Source organism: Rhipicephalus sanguineus, chromosome 1, assembly GCF_013339695.2.
Source record: "Rhipicephalus sanguineus isolate Rsan-2018 chromosome 1, BIME_Rsan_1.4, whole genome shotgun sequence".
Classification (NCBI taxonomy): Eukaryota; Metazoa; Arthropoda; class Arachnida; order Ixodida; family Ixodidae; genus Rhipicephalus; species Rhipicephalus sanguineus.
Genome location: NC_051176.1, coordinates 172,823,351 through 172,844,864, shown reverse-complemented (window position 1 = coordinate 172,844,864; position 21,514 = coordinate 172,823,351). Strand labels below are relative to the sequence as shown.

At 44.6% G+C, this 21,514-nt stretch overlaps 1 protein-coding gene across 1 annotated transcript in view; it reads left to right on the top strand.

The window, feature by feature from the left end:
* Positions 1–21,290, top strand: part of LOC119380257 (disks large homolog 5-like) — a 154,552-nt gene extending 133,262 nt beyond the window's left edge. Inside the window, 5 exon segments of the mRNA XM_049417805.1 lie at positions 921–1,168; positions 4,314–4,546; positions 12,196–12,305; positions 17,671–17,780; positions 20,457–21,290. Of these exon segments, the coding sequence (XP_049273762.1) occupies positions 921–1,168; positions 4,314–4,546; positions 12,196–12,305; positions 17,671–17,780; positions 20,457–20,560 (805 nt within the window). The 3' untranslated portion in view covers positions 20,561–21,290.
* Positions 21,291–21,514: the final 224 nt, after the last annotated feature.

Below are 21,514 nucleotides of genomic sequence, written 5' to 3'. Positions count from 1 at the left end.
TTTGTGTGTTTTGAGAAAAAATGTGTTTTGGACAGTATCATGTATGCAAGCATCTGCCTATGAACAGTAATTCATGCCTGTGAGAGTGCAGAGTAAGGATCTCATGGTAGTATTTGATTTTATGGAAATGCGTGCAATACTATACAAAGAGCAAACATATGAACAGTTGATGTATGCACTGCTATGATTTGAGACTATTTATGGTATACTTTGGGAAAGATTATTTTAATTTAAAAATAAAGAATTTTTTCTAACCCTTCAGTATTCCAAGACTTGAGATGTGAGTGGCCATAAGTAAGTGCACAACTATAGAGAAGGTAAAGTGTTAGAGCTTCTAGCCACTGTAATCTAAAATGAATAGTCAGTTTGTGAGCTAGGAGGTCGAAGGATCACTGAAAAGAACTCGCAACTGTTAATGGTACCTCTCAAGCAGTAGTTTGTTCCCAAACAGATGCATCCTTGCAGACATGCGACCACCATACATTTTGACTGTTTGCAATTTACTTCCGTGGTGTCGGAAGCATCTTTGACTGGTCATGAAGTAGCACTGGGAGCATGGCCGAGTGTAAACTGGACAGGCGCAAGGCAGGGTAAGAGAGAACAGCGGGTGATGAGGAAGAAGGGGTCTGTAGGGTGGGCCTCTTGTCTCGTCTCCACAATAGAGAGCCCTGCAATGTTTCTGGAGTTGTAACAAATTGTTGTGTAGCATAGCACACATAAAAGACCTGAGAGGGATTTTGACAGTAAACCTTAATCAACTCTAAGATTCTGCCTTGACACCATATTTTTATTCATTGGGGAAAAATTATCATTTATCATTGGTCTAATAATTTATCAAAAGAGGGCTAATTCATACTACAAGAACTAGCAACACATGTGCAGTGCTGGTGCATGATTTAGTTTGGCGGGTGCGAATGCAGGGCAGAAGAGGAGCTGCTGATGAAGCGAAGTTTGCTAGATTTGGAGGAAGGGGGCACTGGACGAAGGGGCTCCACCTCAACCCGGCGCAGCTTCTTCCGCCGGCGGAGGCACCAGCAGCGCTCACGAGAAGATGGCAAAGAACTGGCCTCTTTTTCTGATGTTTCTATCAACAACAGTTGCGGGGGCTCTGCAGGCACCCTTGCTGAGGATGTGCCACCAACTTACCTTCGTGTGGACCGGCTGAACTGTGAGTCCAAACATCATATGGCTGTAACCAGCCACATTAGTTCTTGGAGTTTTTCTTTTGTTGCTGTGTAGAGCTCCTACTATCATTGCCATAAACTAGGTCTGCACTTGTGGGATACGCAGTCTGCTGAATGAAATAAAATTAACTACCTGCTATCTCAGTAGTTCCTTGCAGCACTGTGGAAGCTGAAGTACTCCTTAGCCAATAGGAAAAGTGAAAGCCCTCATGATTGCTACATAATTACTGTTACTAGCAGTAATGCCTACAGTATATGATTCGTGTTTGCAGAGTACCTAATGCATCACATATTGCTATAACATCATCATGTATCAGGCAAACTTAGAACCCTCTAATTCCACAAATAATCAGACAGTTAAGTCCAGATCTATATTCTGCCACAAGCATATTGCCGGTGCAAACGTCCTACCTACATCAGTGCTGCAAGTTACTTGTGAGGTGAAGTAAGGCCAGGAAACATCTTACTTTTTTCTGGTTAACCTTTTTCTTTATTGTGAATTCTTTTTTTTTTTAGACTCACTGAGCTCGTTAAGTCGATAAAATCAGCCACAAACACACCGGAATGCCGATATCTGCAATCTTTTGAAGTGCACGTACGCGCTCTGTATCCGGTGGCAGCAATGTTCACTTTCCACTTAGACAATCGCTCAACATCGAAGCGCGTTCACCACACGGGAAAAAGCAGATTACATAAAGAAGAAAACTATAGTCCTTCTCCTTCACGGCGGATGGTGTAGTGTATCCGTGAACGGTGCGGAATGTCTCGAAAATGGCAATTCAAACCATTGATAGCGGGCTATTTATGGTTCGAATTGCCACTTTCGGGACATTCCGCGCCGTTCATGACATACTATAGTTTACTTCTTTACGTCGTTAGTTTTCTTCCCCCGTGGTCTTGATTTTTGAACGCGCTCTGAAGTTCAACGATCGTCTAAGTGGAAAGCGAACATGGCCGCCACAGGATGCGGCATGGGCGCGCGTTTCGAAAGATTGCAGATATTGGCATTCTGGTGTGTTTGCGGCTGATTAAATCAATTTAACGAGCTGCAGCGAGTCTGAGGATGCTGCTTTTTGGTCGGACTTTGACTCTGAGAGCAATGACGATGCAAACCAGCCCGGAACATCGCTTAACTTTGCTTTCTGCTTCGGGCCGTCTCAGTTCACGTTTCAGCGCCAGCCTGCCAGGATGGAAACTTATAGAAACTGTAAGAAATGCAAGTGCAACTAGACAACCAAGCAGAAAACAAAAGTTTACTGCAAGACATGCGACGTTACGCTATGCTTTACATAGAGTTCATTCATTCTGCCACAAAGGATGAAAACCAGCGGAAGACACAGGACACAACGAAAAGAAGTTGACAGGACAGGCTGGCCAGCCTGTCCCATCGACTTCTTTTTGCTGTGTCCTGTGTTTTGTGCTGGTTTTTATCCTTTGTGACTCTGTACCAACTAGCCCAGTCCAACGCCTTGGTATCATTCATTCTGCTTTTCATTTATGTATTCCGTAAAATATTAAGTGCAGTAGTTCCTTCAGCAAAAAAGATCTAGTGCAACCTATGAAAAACACCCATTTTCCCCGTGGTAAGGAAAGAGTTAATAACGTACACCAGTTTTTTTCTGTCGTGTCTCAGCTGAGGTGACAAGGCTAAATGCAAAAGAGTGCCTGGAGAAACTCTTCTGCCTCTTGGTTTCCCAAAAGTTAGGATGCCCTGGTGTTGCAGCTGTTATAGTGTGCCAGCTTTTATCATAATGTCACGTGTCAAACTTGTTTGTTGCCCTCTTCAATTCAATTTAACAAGGGTTTGCTATATATGTAAAAATAGTAAATTTTAGGTTCGAAGAGAATAGTGATTTGGGTTGAATAATTTCGAATTGAATTAGAATAGTATATACCACATATTATAAAGAAAAATGAGCATATTTCTCGTGAACCAACTAACCTGCCCAATATTTTTTTAAATTGAAGCAAGGCTTTGCAAGTGTCATTCTTTTTGGTTCAAAGGGAAGTGGAAGCAACTTTGAATAGTAGCAGGATTTGACTTTCAGTAGAATGCTAGTGATAACCTGTAAAATACGATAATTGACGGTAATGCAGGCAAAGGACAAGGACAAAAGAAAGGCAAACTAGACACAGTGTGACCCCACTAGTATATATACTGACGGGATCAGCGAATAATAAACCAGTTGTTGAAAGTTAACGCTGTGTTGTGTCGAGTGTGCCTTTCTTTTATGCTTGTCCTTTGCCTGTGCTGCCATCAGTTATCATGCAATACCAACGAGCCCGCATTGCTACCCTCATTGAGCGGTAAAATACGTTACGTTTTAATATTTACCATACTTAGTGCATATAAACCGGTATAGCAAGCTTTTAGTTTAAACTTAAAAAATGGTGAATCGATGTGAGGGTAATATGTTCATTTAACCTTGAAGTGGGGCTTCGCGGCAATGTGGATTTCCCCTAGCTAGGTGTATTAACGGTATAGCACCCCGCCACTGCAGCGAAACCACCTTTACAGGGGGTTACATGTGGTTTATATATGTCTGTTCGTTCATTTCGAATTCCTCGAAATTTAGAATAATTTAAATTCGTTTCGAAACAAATTTGAATACTGTAGTATTCGTTCGAATGTTCGAAGTGCTCGAATATTGGCACATGCCTAGTAAAATGGCACCTCAAAGAAGAAAATTATTAAGTAATAAGTAGAGAGGCTAACTTTGACAACTGTCAAAGCCAATGTGGTTGAGAATTCATTGGGGCACTCGTAACACTGCCTCAGCTAAAAGGAATCGGCTTCTTTTATAATTTTTGAAAAAGTTTGGGGCTCTCCAACATTGCCTCTAAAAATACTGAACCTGTTCAGGTTTCTTTTCTCTTTCTAAAATGTAGTAGATTTTTTTCACGGCTGCTTTTTTTTTATTATTGAAGTGCCTTTAAAATTTGTTCTATGCTGTTTTGGGGATTTAATGCATTTCATTGCACAAATAAAATGAGCAACTTACTATTTAGGTTATTTTTGTAGAGAGCACATAGTGGGGAAGAAAGGTGAAGGAACTTTCAGCAAATTGAAGGTGTGCAGCTGAATATGTGCTTTTCATGAGGTGATTGAATGTTTCTGGTGCCTTACAGACCCAAGTCTGCGGCCTGTAATCCTGGTGGGCCCACTGCAGGAGGCAGTGGTAGATAAGCTAGAGCAGGACTTTCCACAACAATTCCAACGCTGTCCATCACAGCCCCTGCGTGGCTCATTGCAGGCCCTGGAACAAGGGCTACAGGACTTAAGTCTGCTTGATTTCCGCCGCAGAGGTTCCCACTATGAGTGCCTCACCCTTGATGCCCTCCGCTACTGTACCAACCACAAGGTATGCTTTGCTTGTTGTTCACTGCTGCGCACCGATGTTATCTCATTCTCACTGCTGTCTGAAAGAGAAGAATAAAGTGGTCCTGAACTGCCCCTCGGGCTTGGTGAAGAAACAAATTCTACAAACAGCAAACACTGCTGTGAACGGTTCAGCCAGATTTTGTAGTCGTGTGCGGCACATAGAGTTCACAAGCGGAGGGCGAAGTTGCAGCTTTCTTAAAGGGCCAGTAAACAAGCTCCAGAATTTTTTTTTATACAGTCGAACCCACTTATAACGATCCCAGATATAACGATCTATCGGTTATAACGACCATATTTTGGTGCACTTACGATTTTCCTATGCTACCCATTGAAATTGCGTCCACATATAGCGAACATTTCTCAAAGCCTCCTACTTTTACAACGAACACTTCAGACACGGTCGCGGTAAAAATATGGCGTATACAAGGCGAAAAAAAGTTAAAGTAGGCCTTCTAAAGCATGAGAGGCGCGCGCTCGCGTGTGCCGCGGTCCAGTTTACTCGTGACGAAGATACCTGAGATTGGCGAGCACCGCACGCGCTGCTTTTGGACGCTACGAGCGAGGTCGCTCGCTTTCCAGTCAGTGGCAGAATGGCAGTGGGGAATAAAAAAAAATAAAGAAACAAAGAAATAGTAGGCAGCATGAAGCCTTGCAGTCAGCTTTCGCACGGCAACCTATCCTGGCGCCGTTCTCTGCAGCTACGACCGCCTACGATGAACATATGCCTTGGAACGCAAGAAGCCATAAAATGCAATAAGCGATGACCGCAATAACTTTTCGGTGCTTAAATGTTCACTGCGAGTGCGTCGACGTCACAATGTGCCGCAAAATGTATTTCATCTTTTCGGTAACGGCAGAGACCGGCCGATCAATGATTACGACTTCCGCGCGATTGCGGTGATTCCTTCACGGATAAGCATCAGAAGAGAGCGAAGGCAATGTGGCGGCCGGCGATGAACGTGCCATTACGATTTATCGCCGACAACCTTATCACACTCATCTGCAGCTATCGGCTCGGCTGCACATGTGGCGTAAACTGTTCGGGGTGACGGCGGTACAAGCAGTACAAGCGCGCGATGCCATTGCCGTTCGAAAGTTCGCCGCCGCCGCCGCCGTGCCGTGCGAGATAAAGTGCGCGTCGCTTCGTGTAAACGAAACTTCGCTGTTGTTGAGCGACACGGGTACCGAGGAATGTCGATGCACTTACAGCGAGCGTATACTGCGTGTTTTATTAGGCGGCAACCCAAGCGCGCCCAATGTCGTGCAGGGCCGTCAGAGCATCGCGGAGACGTAGTGCGCGTTGCTTGCAAAATGCTTGTCTTCGCCACGTTGAACGAACAGGCTGCTCGCCGCGCCCGTGCGCACAAATGCGTGTACAAATGCAAGTGGCCGGGCAGTGATGGCGTGAGCCGAGTAGGCGACGCGCTGCACGCAACTAGCCAGGGATGATCGGCTCCACGTAGCGGTACCGCGGTTCAGTGAAACGGTGTCGGTTTACTGCAAAGGCTGTTTATTTCACTCGTGCACGCAGCGGGTCTCGCTTCACAACACGAAAAGGCCTAACTTCTCACCGGAGGAGTTGTTAGCATCTTTTTAATAAAAATGCGCAGAAAAAAAAATGGCTGCATCGCTAAATGCATGTTTTTGAGGGCTAGTCCATTTACAACGAACTACTGATATAACGACCAGTTTTCGCGCCACTTTCGAGTTCGTTATTAACGGGTTCGACTGTACCTCCCAAACAAGCTAGCTAATTCATGCAGAAGGCTGGGCGATCACATTCTGTGAATATCACAACCCTTCGCGTCACGCAGACACTTCATTTCGAAAAACAATTCCTCTCCTGCTCCTGACCAGTCCTTTTCGCCGGCGTAGTTACGTAATATTGTCCACGGGCAACATTACGTAGCACTGACTTTGTTGATTGGTCCTCTGCACTATGAAACAGCACCTTAACCCTGTGGTGATGCAGTTTTAGCCGCACAGTCTGCATTTTCATTTTCCTGTACTGCCCTCTGCCCTTTTGGTCGAGCTGAGACTACCAGGTCATGCGGTACACTCAAACCTCATTATAACAAAGTCGCATCTGACATGAAAATAAGTTCGTTATAAACGCATATTTGTAACACTATATATGACAAAACTGTTCTTCATTTACTTCATTATAACCGATGATTCGTTATATCCGTGTACATTATATCAAGGTTTACGTGTATTGCCAGAATGAAAGCCTCCGAAATCAAAAGGCGGCATCGATTTCTGCTAGGGGAAAGGCGTGTGTGTCGTGTCATATTTGTTTACCTCACCAGTGCCTTTCACCCCTCGCACCGCGCTTCGGCCTTACTGCGCCGCCCTGACACGAGCGACATGTAGAGGAAGCCTTGCTTGGTTGTTGGTTGCGCGCCAATGACGTCGCTGACGTCATGTAACGTTATCAAAGTGTGCGTAGTCATGACAAAGAGCTATGCCCGCCCCTCGTCGCTGCCGAGAAGAGTGGGAAGGCCGAGTGAGAAACCGAAACCATTCGAAAAAAGTGGGTTGTTCTATACCCTGTAACTTCCTTATTACTGCACTTATTCACGGAGTGCTTGTGGCAGCGTGTTCACATTATAAAGGTGTGCAGTTATCTCTCCATCACAAATTTTGAACCATGAGGTTGTTTACTGGCCCTTTAAGTGCCCTCTCTTCATACAGAGGCCCCTTCCTCACTCACTTCAATGGACAGGTTCCCAGGTGTATGTTGACAAACAGCAGATTGCTGCTGTTGGCTTATAGCTGATGTAAACCAGGAGCGTCATTTAGATCAGATGTGCTTCTTGCCACAGGAATTCACCATGTGCTGGCAGCACTCTATAGTGTGCTAAAATTACACACTAGCTACACTAGTGTACATAGGAATCACAACAGGAGAGAACAATCGTGTCATGATGCATGCTCAAGGTCATGACATGTTCTGATGTAGCTTCTTTCCCCCCCGTTATCCCTCCCTGTGTAGCTTCCAGAGCACTGGTAGTATGACAAGACGTCACAGCTGAGTTACACAGGTTTGTCACCAGTGCAACTCCAATACTGAGGTCATTCGAAGATTACTTGGAAAAATGGTTCAGGACCTCTTTAACAAGCTTAGGAGAAACCTCATTTTCAAGCATTGACATGTTGTGAGGCAGGGCATTTCTTGTATCGTGAGCTTTTTGTTGTCGCAAAAAAGTAAGAAGAGCATGTTATTGCAGTCAAGAACCCACTTATAACAATATTCAGTTGCCAAGAAAATTCTGCTGTTATAACCAATAATTGTTGTAGCCTAGTAGTACCGAAGCAAAAAACTGAAAAGGGGGGAGGGGTGGCACAACCAATGGCACTGTAATAGTCACACAACCAGTGCCCTTCCCCTGCAACTTCTGACTGTAGGTTGTGTTAGCTTGCTTGACTTCAAAAGGGGATATCGCTTCATCTGTGGCACTGGACATACCGTATTTACTCGATTCTACCGCGCCCTCGATTGTAACGCGCACCCGTTTTCCGTGACAAAAAAAAAAAAAAAGTACAACATCGATTCTAACGCGCACCCATTTTTCGTGAGAGAAATGAACAAAAGAAGTCCGTAGGAGTCCACCTTCGCACATTCAGAAGAACAAGTATTTGGCTTTTAAAGAACTAAAGTTTCAAAAAATAAAAACACAGTCAAACGGCGGGCCTTGCCGCTGAAACTGTCACCACTACGGCGGCGATACGAGTCGCATAATGGATCAGTCTTCGTCGCTGTCGGACAACTCCCTGTCGCTGTCAACGCTCTTCGATTTCGGCAAACCGGCCCTGCTTTTGTCCACAGAAACTTTTTCGTGAAGCTTTGCTGTAAAACAATCGGCAGGGTTCTATCTTCTGCTTCTGTTTGCGCCAGTCTCGCACGCACGTTTCGGCAACTCCGAACGACTGCGATGCGGCTGATGCGACCCGATTTCCATCCGTCTCTGCACATGTAATAACTTTTCTTTGAAATGCGACATCGTGGTGCACTCATCGAGTATTTGGAGTGGGCACTTCCATGCCACCGATGCGAATGTAGAACGGGATGACAAACTCCTCAGCACACGTACGAACTGAAACAATGACAGAAATGGCCGAGGCGCGTAGGAGGCGGCCATTTTGAAATGCCGATGGCAATACGATAACCGCGTTTCTTTCTTTCTTTTTTTTTTCGGTACTCGATTCTAACGCGCATGCGATTTTTCGACTCGTTTTGCCGAAAAAAAGGTGCGCGTTAGATTCGAGTAAATACGGTACAGCTTTACCTACAGCATGTCACTGACTATTGCAGCCAACCCACTTGTTCCTATCACGTGGAACTAGCTGCGGCAGTATTTTCAGAAGCTGGAATCTATTGTTATCCCGACCCACCACAGATTACCTGCACTGTTATGAAAGTTGGGTTGGTTGTAGCAAATTAATGACAGAAGACATATCTGATTACCGTGAAAAAGGTGTTGAACGAGACCAAGAAACATACAGGATACAGGATATCTGTCGTGAATGAGCAGCATGTAGCACTGAACACAATATGTCAACTACACCGCTTATTCAGATCACTCCACTGTTCACACAGCAGAGCAATGGCTAATGAAACTTGCAATGCTGGCTCTGGCTTGGTTGGCTTGTGAATGCTGAGGTCACACAGGCACAGAAAGTTTTCAGAGGTCACACCTAGCTCCACCAGCATTTACAAGCCGCAGCAGTAACAGAAGTGGATGCTGTAGTCATTCTCACCACCACGTGCAAGCAGCAGCTCGCCATCGCACTTATCTCTGTAGAGATGGAGGCCGCACTACACAGCTAGACATGGCATCTGAGATTGCCCTGGCCCAATCTCGGAGACCCCCCTCCAAACATTGCCTTTGCAACATGCTGCAGGGAGTGAAAGAAGTCTGATATCAGTGAGCTGCTCCGTGTGCGACTCACTTCATGGTGTTGAGAAAAACTAGTGTTGCTTGGCGACAGAAAATGTTGAGCTGAACATTGTGAAAAGTGATATGGTCGGCGTGAAAGCATGGGGATTTTCTTGCTTCTGAGACTAATTAGGTTCGTTACGCCTGTTGAGAGGGCAATTTTGCTTCGTTAAAACTAGCTTCCCAGATACATGGTGCCTTGTGGGGATTTTAAGGGGAATTTTATTTTCTTCATTATATCCATTTCATGGTAAGGAGATTCAGGTATACTATGCAACGCATCTATCAGAGTGGAGATATGTCAGTTTTCTGTATTGTACACTATCACTTTTACAGCGAAAGCTGTTATGAGATCATTTCAACGGCCGTTTTTGGTGGCGTAGTTGTCCGCCGCCGCCGCTGCCGCCGCCGCTGCCGGTGTCCGTAACCACTATCGCTCGAAATAAGAAAAAAAACGAAATAAGAAAAAATTTCCAGGATGGAACGGGGTGTCGAACCTGGGCCCTCTGCGTGGGAGCCCAGTGTTGTATCTCTGAGCCATGCCGGTGCTTGGAACTGCCTTGCAAAACGACGCTATACAGGCTTCATGTCCAGAGGGAACCACATTAACATATGTAACTTAGTGTGGTAGAAGATTGAAATAACAACCACGCACCACACAACGCGAATTCTGTAACCAGGCGTCACACAATGCGAATTGCGCAACGAGTGGGCTGTTGGATGCCTCCAACCCACTACAAGGGACTCTGCAATAATTCTTCATTGTCATCAGGCACAACACCAACAAAGTGCGCATAATGCCTTACATGTTTTTAGCGGGTACCACGGTTCTACGTTGAATGACGAAAAATGGCATAGTGGCTGCTTCCCTACTTCACAGAAATTATGATTTGTAGCGTAGTGGGTTCCTCGCAAGTGTACTTGCATTGGTTGCCAAGGAAGCCCATGAGCCCATCATCCATATCCTCAGGGTCTCAATAAAGTTTTTCCGCCTCTGTCTGTCTCTCTTTCTAACGTCAATGTATGTTATATTGCATGGTGGGAGCGACCGGGCGTCACACAATGCGAATTACGTAACTGGTGAGCCGTTTAAAGCTTCCAACCCATTATAAAGGGCTGAGCCACAATTCTTCGTCGTCATCAGTCATCACGTAAACAAAGAGCACATAATGCCTTACATATGTGTAGCTGGAACCTCGCTTCTGCGCACAATGACGAATAATGGCGTTGTAGGTGCTTCCCAATTTCACAAATATTGTGATTTATGGCGTAGTGGGTACATTGCTAGTGTGATTGTATTAGTAGCCCCAAGAGAGTTTACAACGGGCTCTAGAAATGCCCTTCTTCCAGCTTTCGCTGTGACTGTGCTGCGCTTTCCGCGCAGGCCTGGCATTTTTTTTTTCTTTATAATAATTCAAAAGCCCCTCATATCTTTTAGTGTTTTTTACCACTGGTGATACGCTAAACATTTGACATATTTAGGGTTTTATATTTGGAAAATGTTCCTATGGTAGAAGTTGTTCAGGACTAAGGACAGGTTTATCCATGACCCCCCTTAGTGCAGTAAAAGCTGAAACCAGTGGCTAAATTTCTGTAGGTCTGGATGATATTGACTGTGTGCTCGTGTCACAGTGAAGGCTACAGAATGTGAAGGTTTTTTTCATAATTTGCAGTTTCCTAATTATTATTCCACTCAATACTAAAAGAATATAAAAATGATAACCATGTGCAATTCTGAGCAGCTAAGTTTATGCCCATTGAGATTGTTGGGTCCGGGTATTGGTTAAAGTAGCACAGCTGTCAGAGCGGAAACTTACGTCCTACAGGTTGTTACATTATCTGATTTGTTAAGGGAAGTAGTTATCAGAGGCAAACTTTGATGATGCCTCCAGTCAGTACTAGTTTTGCAGCTCCCCATTGTGCATATAATAGTATGTTGTGTTGGCAAATTTAATGAAAAATACAAGTGTGGTGTTCGATTCATACAGTGCATGCGATTCCTTGTATAAAAATTCTGAAGTTGCATTTAAAGGTGTTGGTCAAGTTAATAAATTTCTGATGGTCCAGTAAAAAAAAGAAAGTCAATTCACGTACTATCTGCATAAATTTGAATGCGAACAAATAAAAAATAATTACCATGCATTGTTGTGTTTCTGTGTTTGCATGCACTTGTAGTACTCCATTGTGATTTAATTGGTGCCTCAAATGAACACTTGAATGTATGTCCTGCTTAGAAATCTACTAGAATCAGCTACAAAGCTATTGTGCTATGCACTTCAATGCACCTCATTGTACAAAACACACAAAATAGATCAGTTACTTTCTTTTGTTCTCATTTCAAGTTATGCTGATGGTAAGGCAATAAGCAGCTGCTATGACCAGATTGTCCATATGTAGGAGGAGGAGGAGGAGAAGAAAAACGGAAAGACAGGGAGGTTAGCCAGTTCTCAGACCGGCTGGCTACCCTGTGCTGGGGAAAGGGGAAGGGGGAGTGAAAGACGATCCTCGGCACAGAAAGCTTTGAAAGCGTTATTGCGCTTTTTGCGCAAAACTTGTCTCATAGACAGACTTTAAGCAGTGTCGTTTATCGTACTATTGTTCTTTTTCTTTTTCATTTTTGTAACACCTCTTGTCCATATGTAAGTTGTGTAAAAAAAATATTAATTTATGGCAATTTCTTTACTTACAGCTTTGCCATGCTCTGCTGGATGTGAGTTTATCTGCTGTTGAGAGGCTCAACAGGTGCCAGATCTTCCCAATTGTTATATTTATCAAGTTCAAAACGACCAAGCAAATAAGGTGAGTTTTCAGTCCACATCTTGAAGGGTAGTGCTAGGTTTATGTTTATGTAAACTTTTCACCATCATGATCGTCACCATCAGCCTGACTATGCCTACTGCAGGGCATAGTCAGGCTCTTCGATGTTTCTCCCATTAACCTGGTCCTGTGCTTGCTGCAGCTACAGTCAAACCTCGATATATCGAACACGGACATATCGAATTATTGCCTATATCGAACGGTTCCTATATCACGTGGGAAATCGCATGCATTTTTAATTTTTTATTTGGAACGAAGTTTGACGTATAATGGATATATCGAACTCGGCCACCCCAAACCGCCCGCGCTCCGTTGACAGGCGGCGAGCTTTCCCGCCGCGCTCCGTTGACAGGCGGCGAGCTTTCCCGCAACTCTCGAAAATAGCGGTAGCGCGGTGGGCGTTTACGACTGCTGCACACATCGATGGCGCCGAGTGCGCCACTTGAACGTAGCGGCATACGCACGCCGCATCCTTGCAGCAACGACGCACTGCACTTCTTGCACCAGCTCCTCCTTGATAGTATCGCCAGGCATCCGTCGCATCGGTCGTTGTTGTGCTCGTGTGTTAGGCCTGCCGCGCGTTGTGGTGTGTGTAGCGATGGCTGCAGACGCAAAGAAACGGACGACCCTGACTTTTGCAGCAAAACTGGAAGCAATCCAGCGCGTTGAGAATGGTGAGAAGAAGTCGAGCATCGCGGACGGGTTAGGCATACCAAGGAGCACATTGAGTACTCTGCTCAAAAACAAAGCCGACATAAAGGCCAAGGCAGAGAAGAGTCAGCACTCGGGCGCGCGGCGTGTACGCAAAGCTGCTTTTGAAGATGTTGAGAAGTCTCTCCACAAGTGGTTCATGGACGCAAGGGCCCGAAATATTCCTGTATCGGGGCCGATGTTGCAACAGAAGGCAAAGAACTTTGCATTCATTCTCGGCGTCGAGAATTTCAGTGCGAGTAGCGGTTGGCTACAACATTTTAAGACTCGTTTCAACATTGTCGGGAAGACTGTGTCGGGAGAGAATGAGGACGCCAATGATGAAGAAATTCAGAAGTGACTTGATCATGAGTGGCCCAAAGTTCTTGCCAAGTACGAGCCGAGCCAAGTCTTTAATGCTGACGAGACGGGCCTGTTCTGGCAAATGCTTCCGCGGCAAACGCTGGACACTCGCGGGGACAAGTGCCACGGGGGCAAGCAAGGCAAGGCCCGTGTGACGGTGCCTATTGGCTGCCAATATGGATGGGAGCACGCAGCTGCGGCCACTTGTAATTGGCAAATTTAAAACCCTGAGGTGGATGCGGAACTGCCCCAATATTCCGGTGACTTATGCCTGGAATAAGAAGTCGTGGATGACGAGGGATATTTTCCTCAAGTGGCTGAAGGCGTGGGATTCGGACCTGGTGCGTCAGGGACGGAAAATATGCCTTATCGTCGATAACTGCACGGCACACCACACCGATGCCCAGCTGAGCAACATCGAAGTGGTATTTCTGTCGCCCAACGCCACTTCGAAGCTCCAACCGTTGGACCAGGGCATTATCCGCACATTTAAGTCTATCTACAAGCGTCGGCTGATCGACATTTTGCTTGTAAGACTCCGGATGGGCCAAGATCTGAAGATCGATCTTTTGGGCGCCATCCAAATGCTCAAGGCGTCGTGGGAAAACGTCAAGCAGTCGACGATAGCCAACTGCTTTCGGCATGCGGGCTTCGGTGGACGCACTGACGAAGCATCAGTGGAAGAATCCGAGGAAGCTGGGTTGGCATGCGCAGATGAAGAAAGCGAGCTCGCCGAAACGTGGAGCAAGCTGGAGAGCTTTGTTGGTGCGGAGCCGCAAAGCATGTGCATCGAAGACTTCGTTGGAGGTGACGACAGCACTGGTACAACGGCGGAGCTAACGGATGTAGAGATCGTCGCCAAAGCTACCGCTGAGCAGCCGAATGAAGACGCTGCCGAGGTGGATCCCGCAAGCGCTGATGGTGCCCCGCTCCCGACATCAGCTGAGGACGTAGCCGCTTTGGCCCTTGCGCGCCGCCACTGCAGCGCGATTGAAGGCACCGGCCTTTCACTTGTGGATCGCCTGGACTATGTTGAGGACGCAGTCGTCAAACACGCCATTGCCAACAAAAAGCAGGCTACTCTTTTTCAGTATTTTAGGCCAACACAATAAATACTTTGTTTGAATCTTCAAGTGAGTATTTACTGCACCACGATTGGTTCGTTGGTTGTTTTCCACAAGTTCTTGACGCATTTTTTACGTGATTTTTTAAATCGAATTCTGGATATATCGAACTATTTCGCGATCGCCGTGCCGTTCGATATATCGAGGTTCGACTGTACATCATCCCCCCAAACTTCTTAATCTCATCTGCCTACCTAACTTTCACCCTCCCCTTCATGCACGTGCCTTCTCTTGGAATCCATTCTGTTATTCTTAAAGGGGTCATGAAGCACCCCTTGGGCTTGTTAAAAAAACACATCCTGTGGAAAGCTGACACGGCTATGAACTGCTCTGCCAAATATTACAGTCGTGCGCGCCGCGTAAAGGCCACAAGCGGAGCGTGAAGTTGCTGTTTCCCCAGGCACCCTCTTTTCAAACAGAGGCCGGCTCTCACTCTCGTCGGTGGGCGGGGCGTCTGCACGTTGACGTCACGGATCTGCCAGTTTACGTCGCAAGAGACATAGCATGCTTATCGGCCAATAGCCGACGTAAATCGAGAGCGGCGTTCGGATCAGATGCGCTTCTTGCCACGGGGTGCCACCACTTGCCGGTGCCGCACTCCTCAGTAGTACATGGTAGCCGCACTCGCGCACGCGAATCACAGCGGGAGAGCGATTGCGTTTCATGACGCGCGCCGACGTAACTTCCTTCCCCCGTGCCATCCCTCCCTGTCTAGCTTCCAGTGCACTCGTCGGCACGAGAAAAGAGAGAAAGCGCTGAGAGCGTGTGCCAAACCCCCGTAACTCCGCTCATTCTTCACGGATTCGAGAAATTTTTGCGGCAATCGATTCGGGAGGCAGTAAACTCCGATACTGAGGTCATTAGATCATTACTTGGAAAAGTTTTTCATGACCCCTTTAATGATCAGCGATTATCTTGCCTTCTCACTACATGTCCTTAATTTTAAATTTTAATTTAAAATTTTTTTATTTGAAACAAATTTTAAGTGAATAGTACAATTCGCATTGACAGATAATTTGAACTGCACAACTGGTCCCAGCAAAGTTCTGTGTGTTTGAATAGGAAAAAAAAAAGAAAGAAAACCTCCCGCAAGTTTGAACTCTGGAAACAGCCCAGCAGTTATTTGGAACAACACTTGTGTGCCTGCCAACCACCTTTTGGAAAAAGTTGCATCACGTTGTCTCTTGCATCTCCGAAACTTTGAGATTTTTATTTATTTATCCATGCTGTTAGTATTGCATCAACAAGACGGGAGTTGCATTATCAGGCAGAAGTACAAGATTTTAAAAATCAATACATACCGAGAAAAAAACATTATAAAATAAAAGCAAAAAAAGAAGCCTTATAGCTGTGATTATAATGCTCACTACTGCAGCAGCACAACTCGGCAGAATACAAGTGAGCGAGCGAGTACATTCGAAGATATTAATCCTTAGTTCAACATCTGAAAGTACAATATGTCATTTCACTCAACAGTGCATCTTCAAATGTTTTAATCTTTGTACCAATCGTCATAAACATTCATCATGAGACAAGAAAGCTTGTCCCCTTTAAGAAAATGTCCATGCGTGCCTGTGCCTACCTACCCACATGCGTCATTGTTGTGGGAGTGATGGTGGTTTGATTTTCACCATCATCGGCATCATCATTTGTTTCACTGAGCAGATGTCGTTGCCATTATGGATATGATCACTTTCTTGAATTTTAGCGTAGGGCAGCCCCTGGCCACAGCCCAAGTGGAGAGGAAACACGCCTTTTGTTGTGCGAAAAGCCTATGGGGGGGTCAAGGAGAGGGGGGGGTGGCTCTGCATACTTTGATAAGCCAAGTATGATTTCACATACCTATCTCGACAGAGATCAGCAGATGGCTCGTACCTTTGTATGTGCTGTGTTCTCAACGCTCGGTTTACGGTGAAGCGATAGACAGCATAAAGGTCGTTTTGCTGCCAGAAGCGGGTGTGCCACTGCCAACCATGCCAGCCATCGCTAGTGTCTCTCAACCTGCTCCGTTGCCACTCTACTACGGCCCCTAGAACCAGTGCAAATGGCACCAACACCAAAGTTGCTCTCGGGTGGGGCATGTCTCAGTGCCTTTGTGAAAGGGGGAGAGTGGGATGTAAAGAAGAGGTGGAGGAAGGGGAGTAGCAGGACAGGAAAGTGTGCACCCCATTTCCACCACCGGCACGCTTGACGCAGCTCTGTGTGCACTGGCGTGCAGCTGCCACGTGCTCATAATCCTCCAAAAATACAGCCAGCTATTCATCGATATGTGAAACAAATAGGGATGGGCGAATAGTGAATTTGAGGTTCGAAGCGAATCCGAAGCGAATAGTGATTTGGTCGAATTTCGAATCGAATAATTCGAATAGTATTTACCACATATTATAAAGAAAAATGAGCATTTTTTTCATGACCCTTGCACAATATTCTCAAGGATTGGAACTAGGTATGAGTGAATGTCACTTTTTTGGTTTGAAATGAAGTGGAAGTAAGCTTGAATATTATCAAGATTTGAATAGCAGTAGGGTGCAAGTTATAAGTGGTGCAATACTATACTTAGCGCATATAAGCCCATATAACACGCTTTTAAACTTTAAAAAAATATGTACATTTAACCTTGAAGTGTGGCTTCGCGGCAGTGCAGATTTCCCCTGGATGGGTTGTTTCACGGCACAGCAACCAGACGTTGCAGTGAAACTACCTTTACAGGTGGTTATGTGCGGTCAATGTATACATATATTCGTTCATTTCGAATACTTCGAAATTTCGAATAATCTAAATTCGTATCGAAGCGAATTCGAATACTGTAATATTCGTTCGAATATTCGAAACGCCCGAATATTCGCCCATCCTTAGAAATAAACACTGTTCATCGGAGCAGTCGCGTCTTCCAAGTGGAATTTCGATGCTTTCGTCATTTTTTTATATTTCTGTTCAGTATCCCTTTAATATATTGTATTTGCACAATTCTCTGAGTTATGATATTAATATTGGTGTGCTGATTATTACAAATTCTGTGAATGTGAACCATTGTAACCCTGTACCTGTCTTCTGCTATTCCAACATGTCTGCCTAATGCTTTTTTTTTTCCTCAGTTTTCTAAATAGCATTATATACTTAAGTGCACCATCAAACTTTGCTTAACTTCATTTTGCATTTGTTGCCTTTAGGGAAGTGAAGGATTCAACTTATTTGACGGAAAAGGTGACCACCAAGGCTGCTAAGGAAATGTATGAGCATGCCCTGAAGATTGAAAGCGAGTACAAGCATCTCATCAATGGTAAGCATATTTCTTTCATTTGTCCCAGCCATTTCAGATTAACTTTTCCTTGCCTGTACTTAAAAATAGAAAAGCGATTTCTCCTCTATTAGTTAACTCTTTTCCACCTTTAATTAATTGGTAAATTACAGTTTGTCTCAAGGAGGTGCTTGGCTAGTCGTAAAATGTACAAAAAAGAAAATACAGGTGGCGATGCTGCCTTGAAAGTCCTACACGAACTCGCCGGGACACCGTAGACTTTGATGGCATTTGCTAGGGCTTACATAATTCTTTATTGGCAAAAATGAATTGCATTGTGTTTCAAGAGATCCACAGACTTAACATTTCAGGAAATTTTATTGAGTCAGTGTGGCCTAAATTTGGGCAAAACAAGATTTTGAAATCCTTAATGTCACACTGACATTTAGGTGTAGTGGTTTTGGCAGAAAATTCAAAAATGACTTTGACTTTCATTTTTTCTTCTCATAGCAAACCTATTATTCGAAAATCAATGACAGTAGAGTTTTCAAAAAATAATTTGTCAGTGTAAACGGATTTAGTGTTTCATTTTAGTGTCTTTTAAGCCAGTGGCTCTCAAATGGGGTTCCGCGGAGACCCATTTAAATCAAAGCCATGTACCTCACACTGCATGCTGTGTTGTGAACCCCCTCCCCCTTTTTTTCTTACTGCAAGAGATCCCTCATATATTCCACCGGTCCACATGGGTCCCCGAAATTCATGGCTGAGAAACACTGCTTAAGCTCTTAAGCTTCAACATACAGTAGCATCTCGATGACATGAACTCCTTGGTAGCATGTGAAATATTCCTATCATCCCAAATTCCAAACCAAGCTAACCATTACATTAAAATAAACACATAAACAACAGCAAAAGCTCACCATTGTCTTGTTTGTTATGTATTGGGTGATGTACAGGTGCTATTTTACTTTGTACAAGAGATTATGTGCCAAAGTATGTACCGCTCTGCATAGCTGAGGGGTTTGTGTATGCATGTGCTTGAACCATATGTAGGCATTCTCAAATGATAAATGGTACTTTACCACTATCCCTCAAGAGGAAGGTATATAACAGCTGCATCTTACCGGTACTTACCAAGAGGGTTCAACTTAAATTGAGGACGACGCAGCGAGCAATGCAAAGGAAAATGATAGGTGTAACCTTAAGAGACAAGAAGAGAGCAGAGTGGGTCAGGGAACAAATGTGTGTTAAGGACATCTTAGACAAAATCAGGAAGAAGAAATGGGCATGGCCAGGCCATGTAGCGCGTAGGCAAGATAACCGCTGATCATAAAGAGTAACAGACTGGATTCCAAAAGAAGGCAAAAGCGCGAGGGGGGACAGAAAGTTAGGTGGGCAGATGAGATGAAGAAGTGTGCTGGTATAAAGAGGCTACAGCAAGCACAGGACAGGGTTGATTGGCGGAACATCCGGGAGGCCTTTGCCCTGCAGTGGGCACAGTCTGGCTGATGATGATGAAGCTGCTTGAACCTCTTTCACAACTACATGCGTCAATATAATAATTAGCAGTAACAGTGCACTCGTTGCTCTTAGGAAAGTGAATGACTTGAAAAAAGTTGGTCTGTAGCATAGTTTGCCTGAAGCCGGCGTTGGCCCCTTCACTGGTGAGCAAGGCGTCATTTCTGCGGTGCAGATACAGTTTTTGGCACTTAAAAATTTATGCTTTGACGTAAGTAGTTGCCAGAAATCATGACAAAGCTTTGCCAAACAAATACTACGCTATTTAGGCTGCCAAGAAGCACATTTAGTGCCCAATATAGCGCACCCGTCCAGCGTGTCCTATGGTGAAGTACAGCCTACAGCCTTACCACTCCATTTGTGGCACTAGTGGCAGTGACGCACTGATTGATTAGTCCTTTGATGAGTTCATGGAAGCAACTTTGGAATTAGGGACGCATACATCGATGAGCACAACCCATCAACGGGTTGCATGACTCCATGCGCTTAGAAAGCGTGATGAAAGGCCCTCGACGGTACCTGGCTTTTTCCTCTTTACGTTACCTCTTGCATGTAATGGCAATGGGAAAATGCCATGCTTGCTACAGCTGAGCTTGGAGAGACTGGACATTGAAGGGAGTAGGGGGTGGTTAAAAGGGCCAGCAGATGCAATGACTGCTATTCCCTTCCGAGACCAGCTGTGCCAGCCCACTTGTGTGCATGAGTTTTCCGTGCAATATGACCCATGGCGAATTCAGAAACTGTTCATATAAGCCCAAATAATAATGTATCTTATATGACAATGTCTGTCCAGGACATTTTTAAAATTCATATAGCGAAATTCGTATGAACCGTGACTGCATTATCAAGATTATATTTTACAAACTTGCAAATAAAATACTGATTACTAACTTAACGTTCTTACACAGGTTCAAGAGCCATATTTAGTGGATACGAATGCACACATTTTTTTTAGAAAGCGAAATTACTAATGTAGACCTTCCATTAAAACCAAGTGTGAAAATAATGTGTTTAGAATTGAGTCTGCCCTGTATAGAGCATTTCCTGCAAATGAGAAGACATCATGCTGGAAAAGTGTTGAATGTGGCAGTACTTGTGATGTCTAGTGATTGGTACGAATGTACAAAGGCTAAGAACTGGGTGTTTTTCACAACAGACAGTTGACAAACCGATTGTTCTGTAACATATGTGCATTCGCAGCTGTTATTCCTGGGAGCAACCTGGCCTACATGTGCACCCAAGTCAAGATGTGTGTAGACGATGAGCAGAATAAGGCCCTCTGGGTTCCCTCTGGATCAATCTGACATTGGTTGGTGGCAGCTGTGGAGGCCACCCAAGCTGTGTTTTCCCTCCTCCTCTTCTCAGCAGCTCTGTGTTGGCAGCTCACTTGCCCTATGAACAAACTTGGAGATGCAGCAACTCTTACTTAATTTCACACGCCCTTTCCTACTCATGTACAGGGCACGTGTGTTCCTTTGGATGCCACCAACATTGCAATTAGCCCTTGGCTCATCTTGTTAGACCGGTTGTGAAACATTGTACACTTGTTTATGTTTGCAGAGGCAGCCACTTGTGTTGTGGTCGTTGTAGAGAGTGTTCATAGGCTAATATATGCATAAATAGTATATATATATATATACATACAATATATATATATATATATATATATAAATATATTAAGGATGTACCTGTACAGGCATACACACTGGCATGCACCAGACAATTGCCATTTTCTCTCTATGTACTACATGCAGACGCACATACATATACATGCAAACATAAAGACACACATATACTGCAATTAATTGCATTAACCTTTTTCGCTCAAAAATGTCTTCTCAAGGGAGAAAATTTTGGATGCACTCTTACCTTTCTGGGAATGACCCAGGAGACTTTCCTTATGGCTCAAACAATCTTGATTTCTCACAACAAACAAGAAAAATACACTGACCGAGGTTGCATTTCTTTCTGGATCCTCTTTGTACAAACTGGTCTCTTTGGAAATAAAAGATAGTTTTACCACTTCCTTGGAAACTGTAACATTGCATTGTGCTATTTGTATTATGTTTTCTTTTTTGCTTTACAGTCTGATATTTGGGAAAGCTGTGACTAAGTGGAATGGAAAGGTCTGAGAATTGAATTTTAGAAATTACTGAAAATACCTATTGCAGTGATTCCACTTCTGCACAGACTGTGCCGAATGGGACTTACTGTGCCATCTTGATAAAATTTACATAAATTGTGCCAAACTGCGCCAA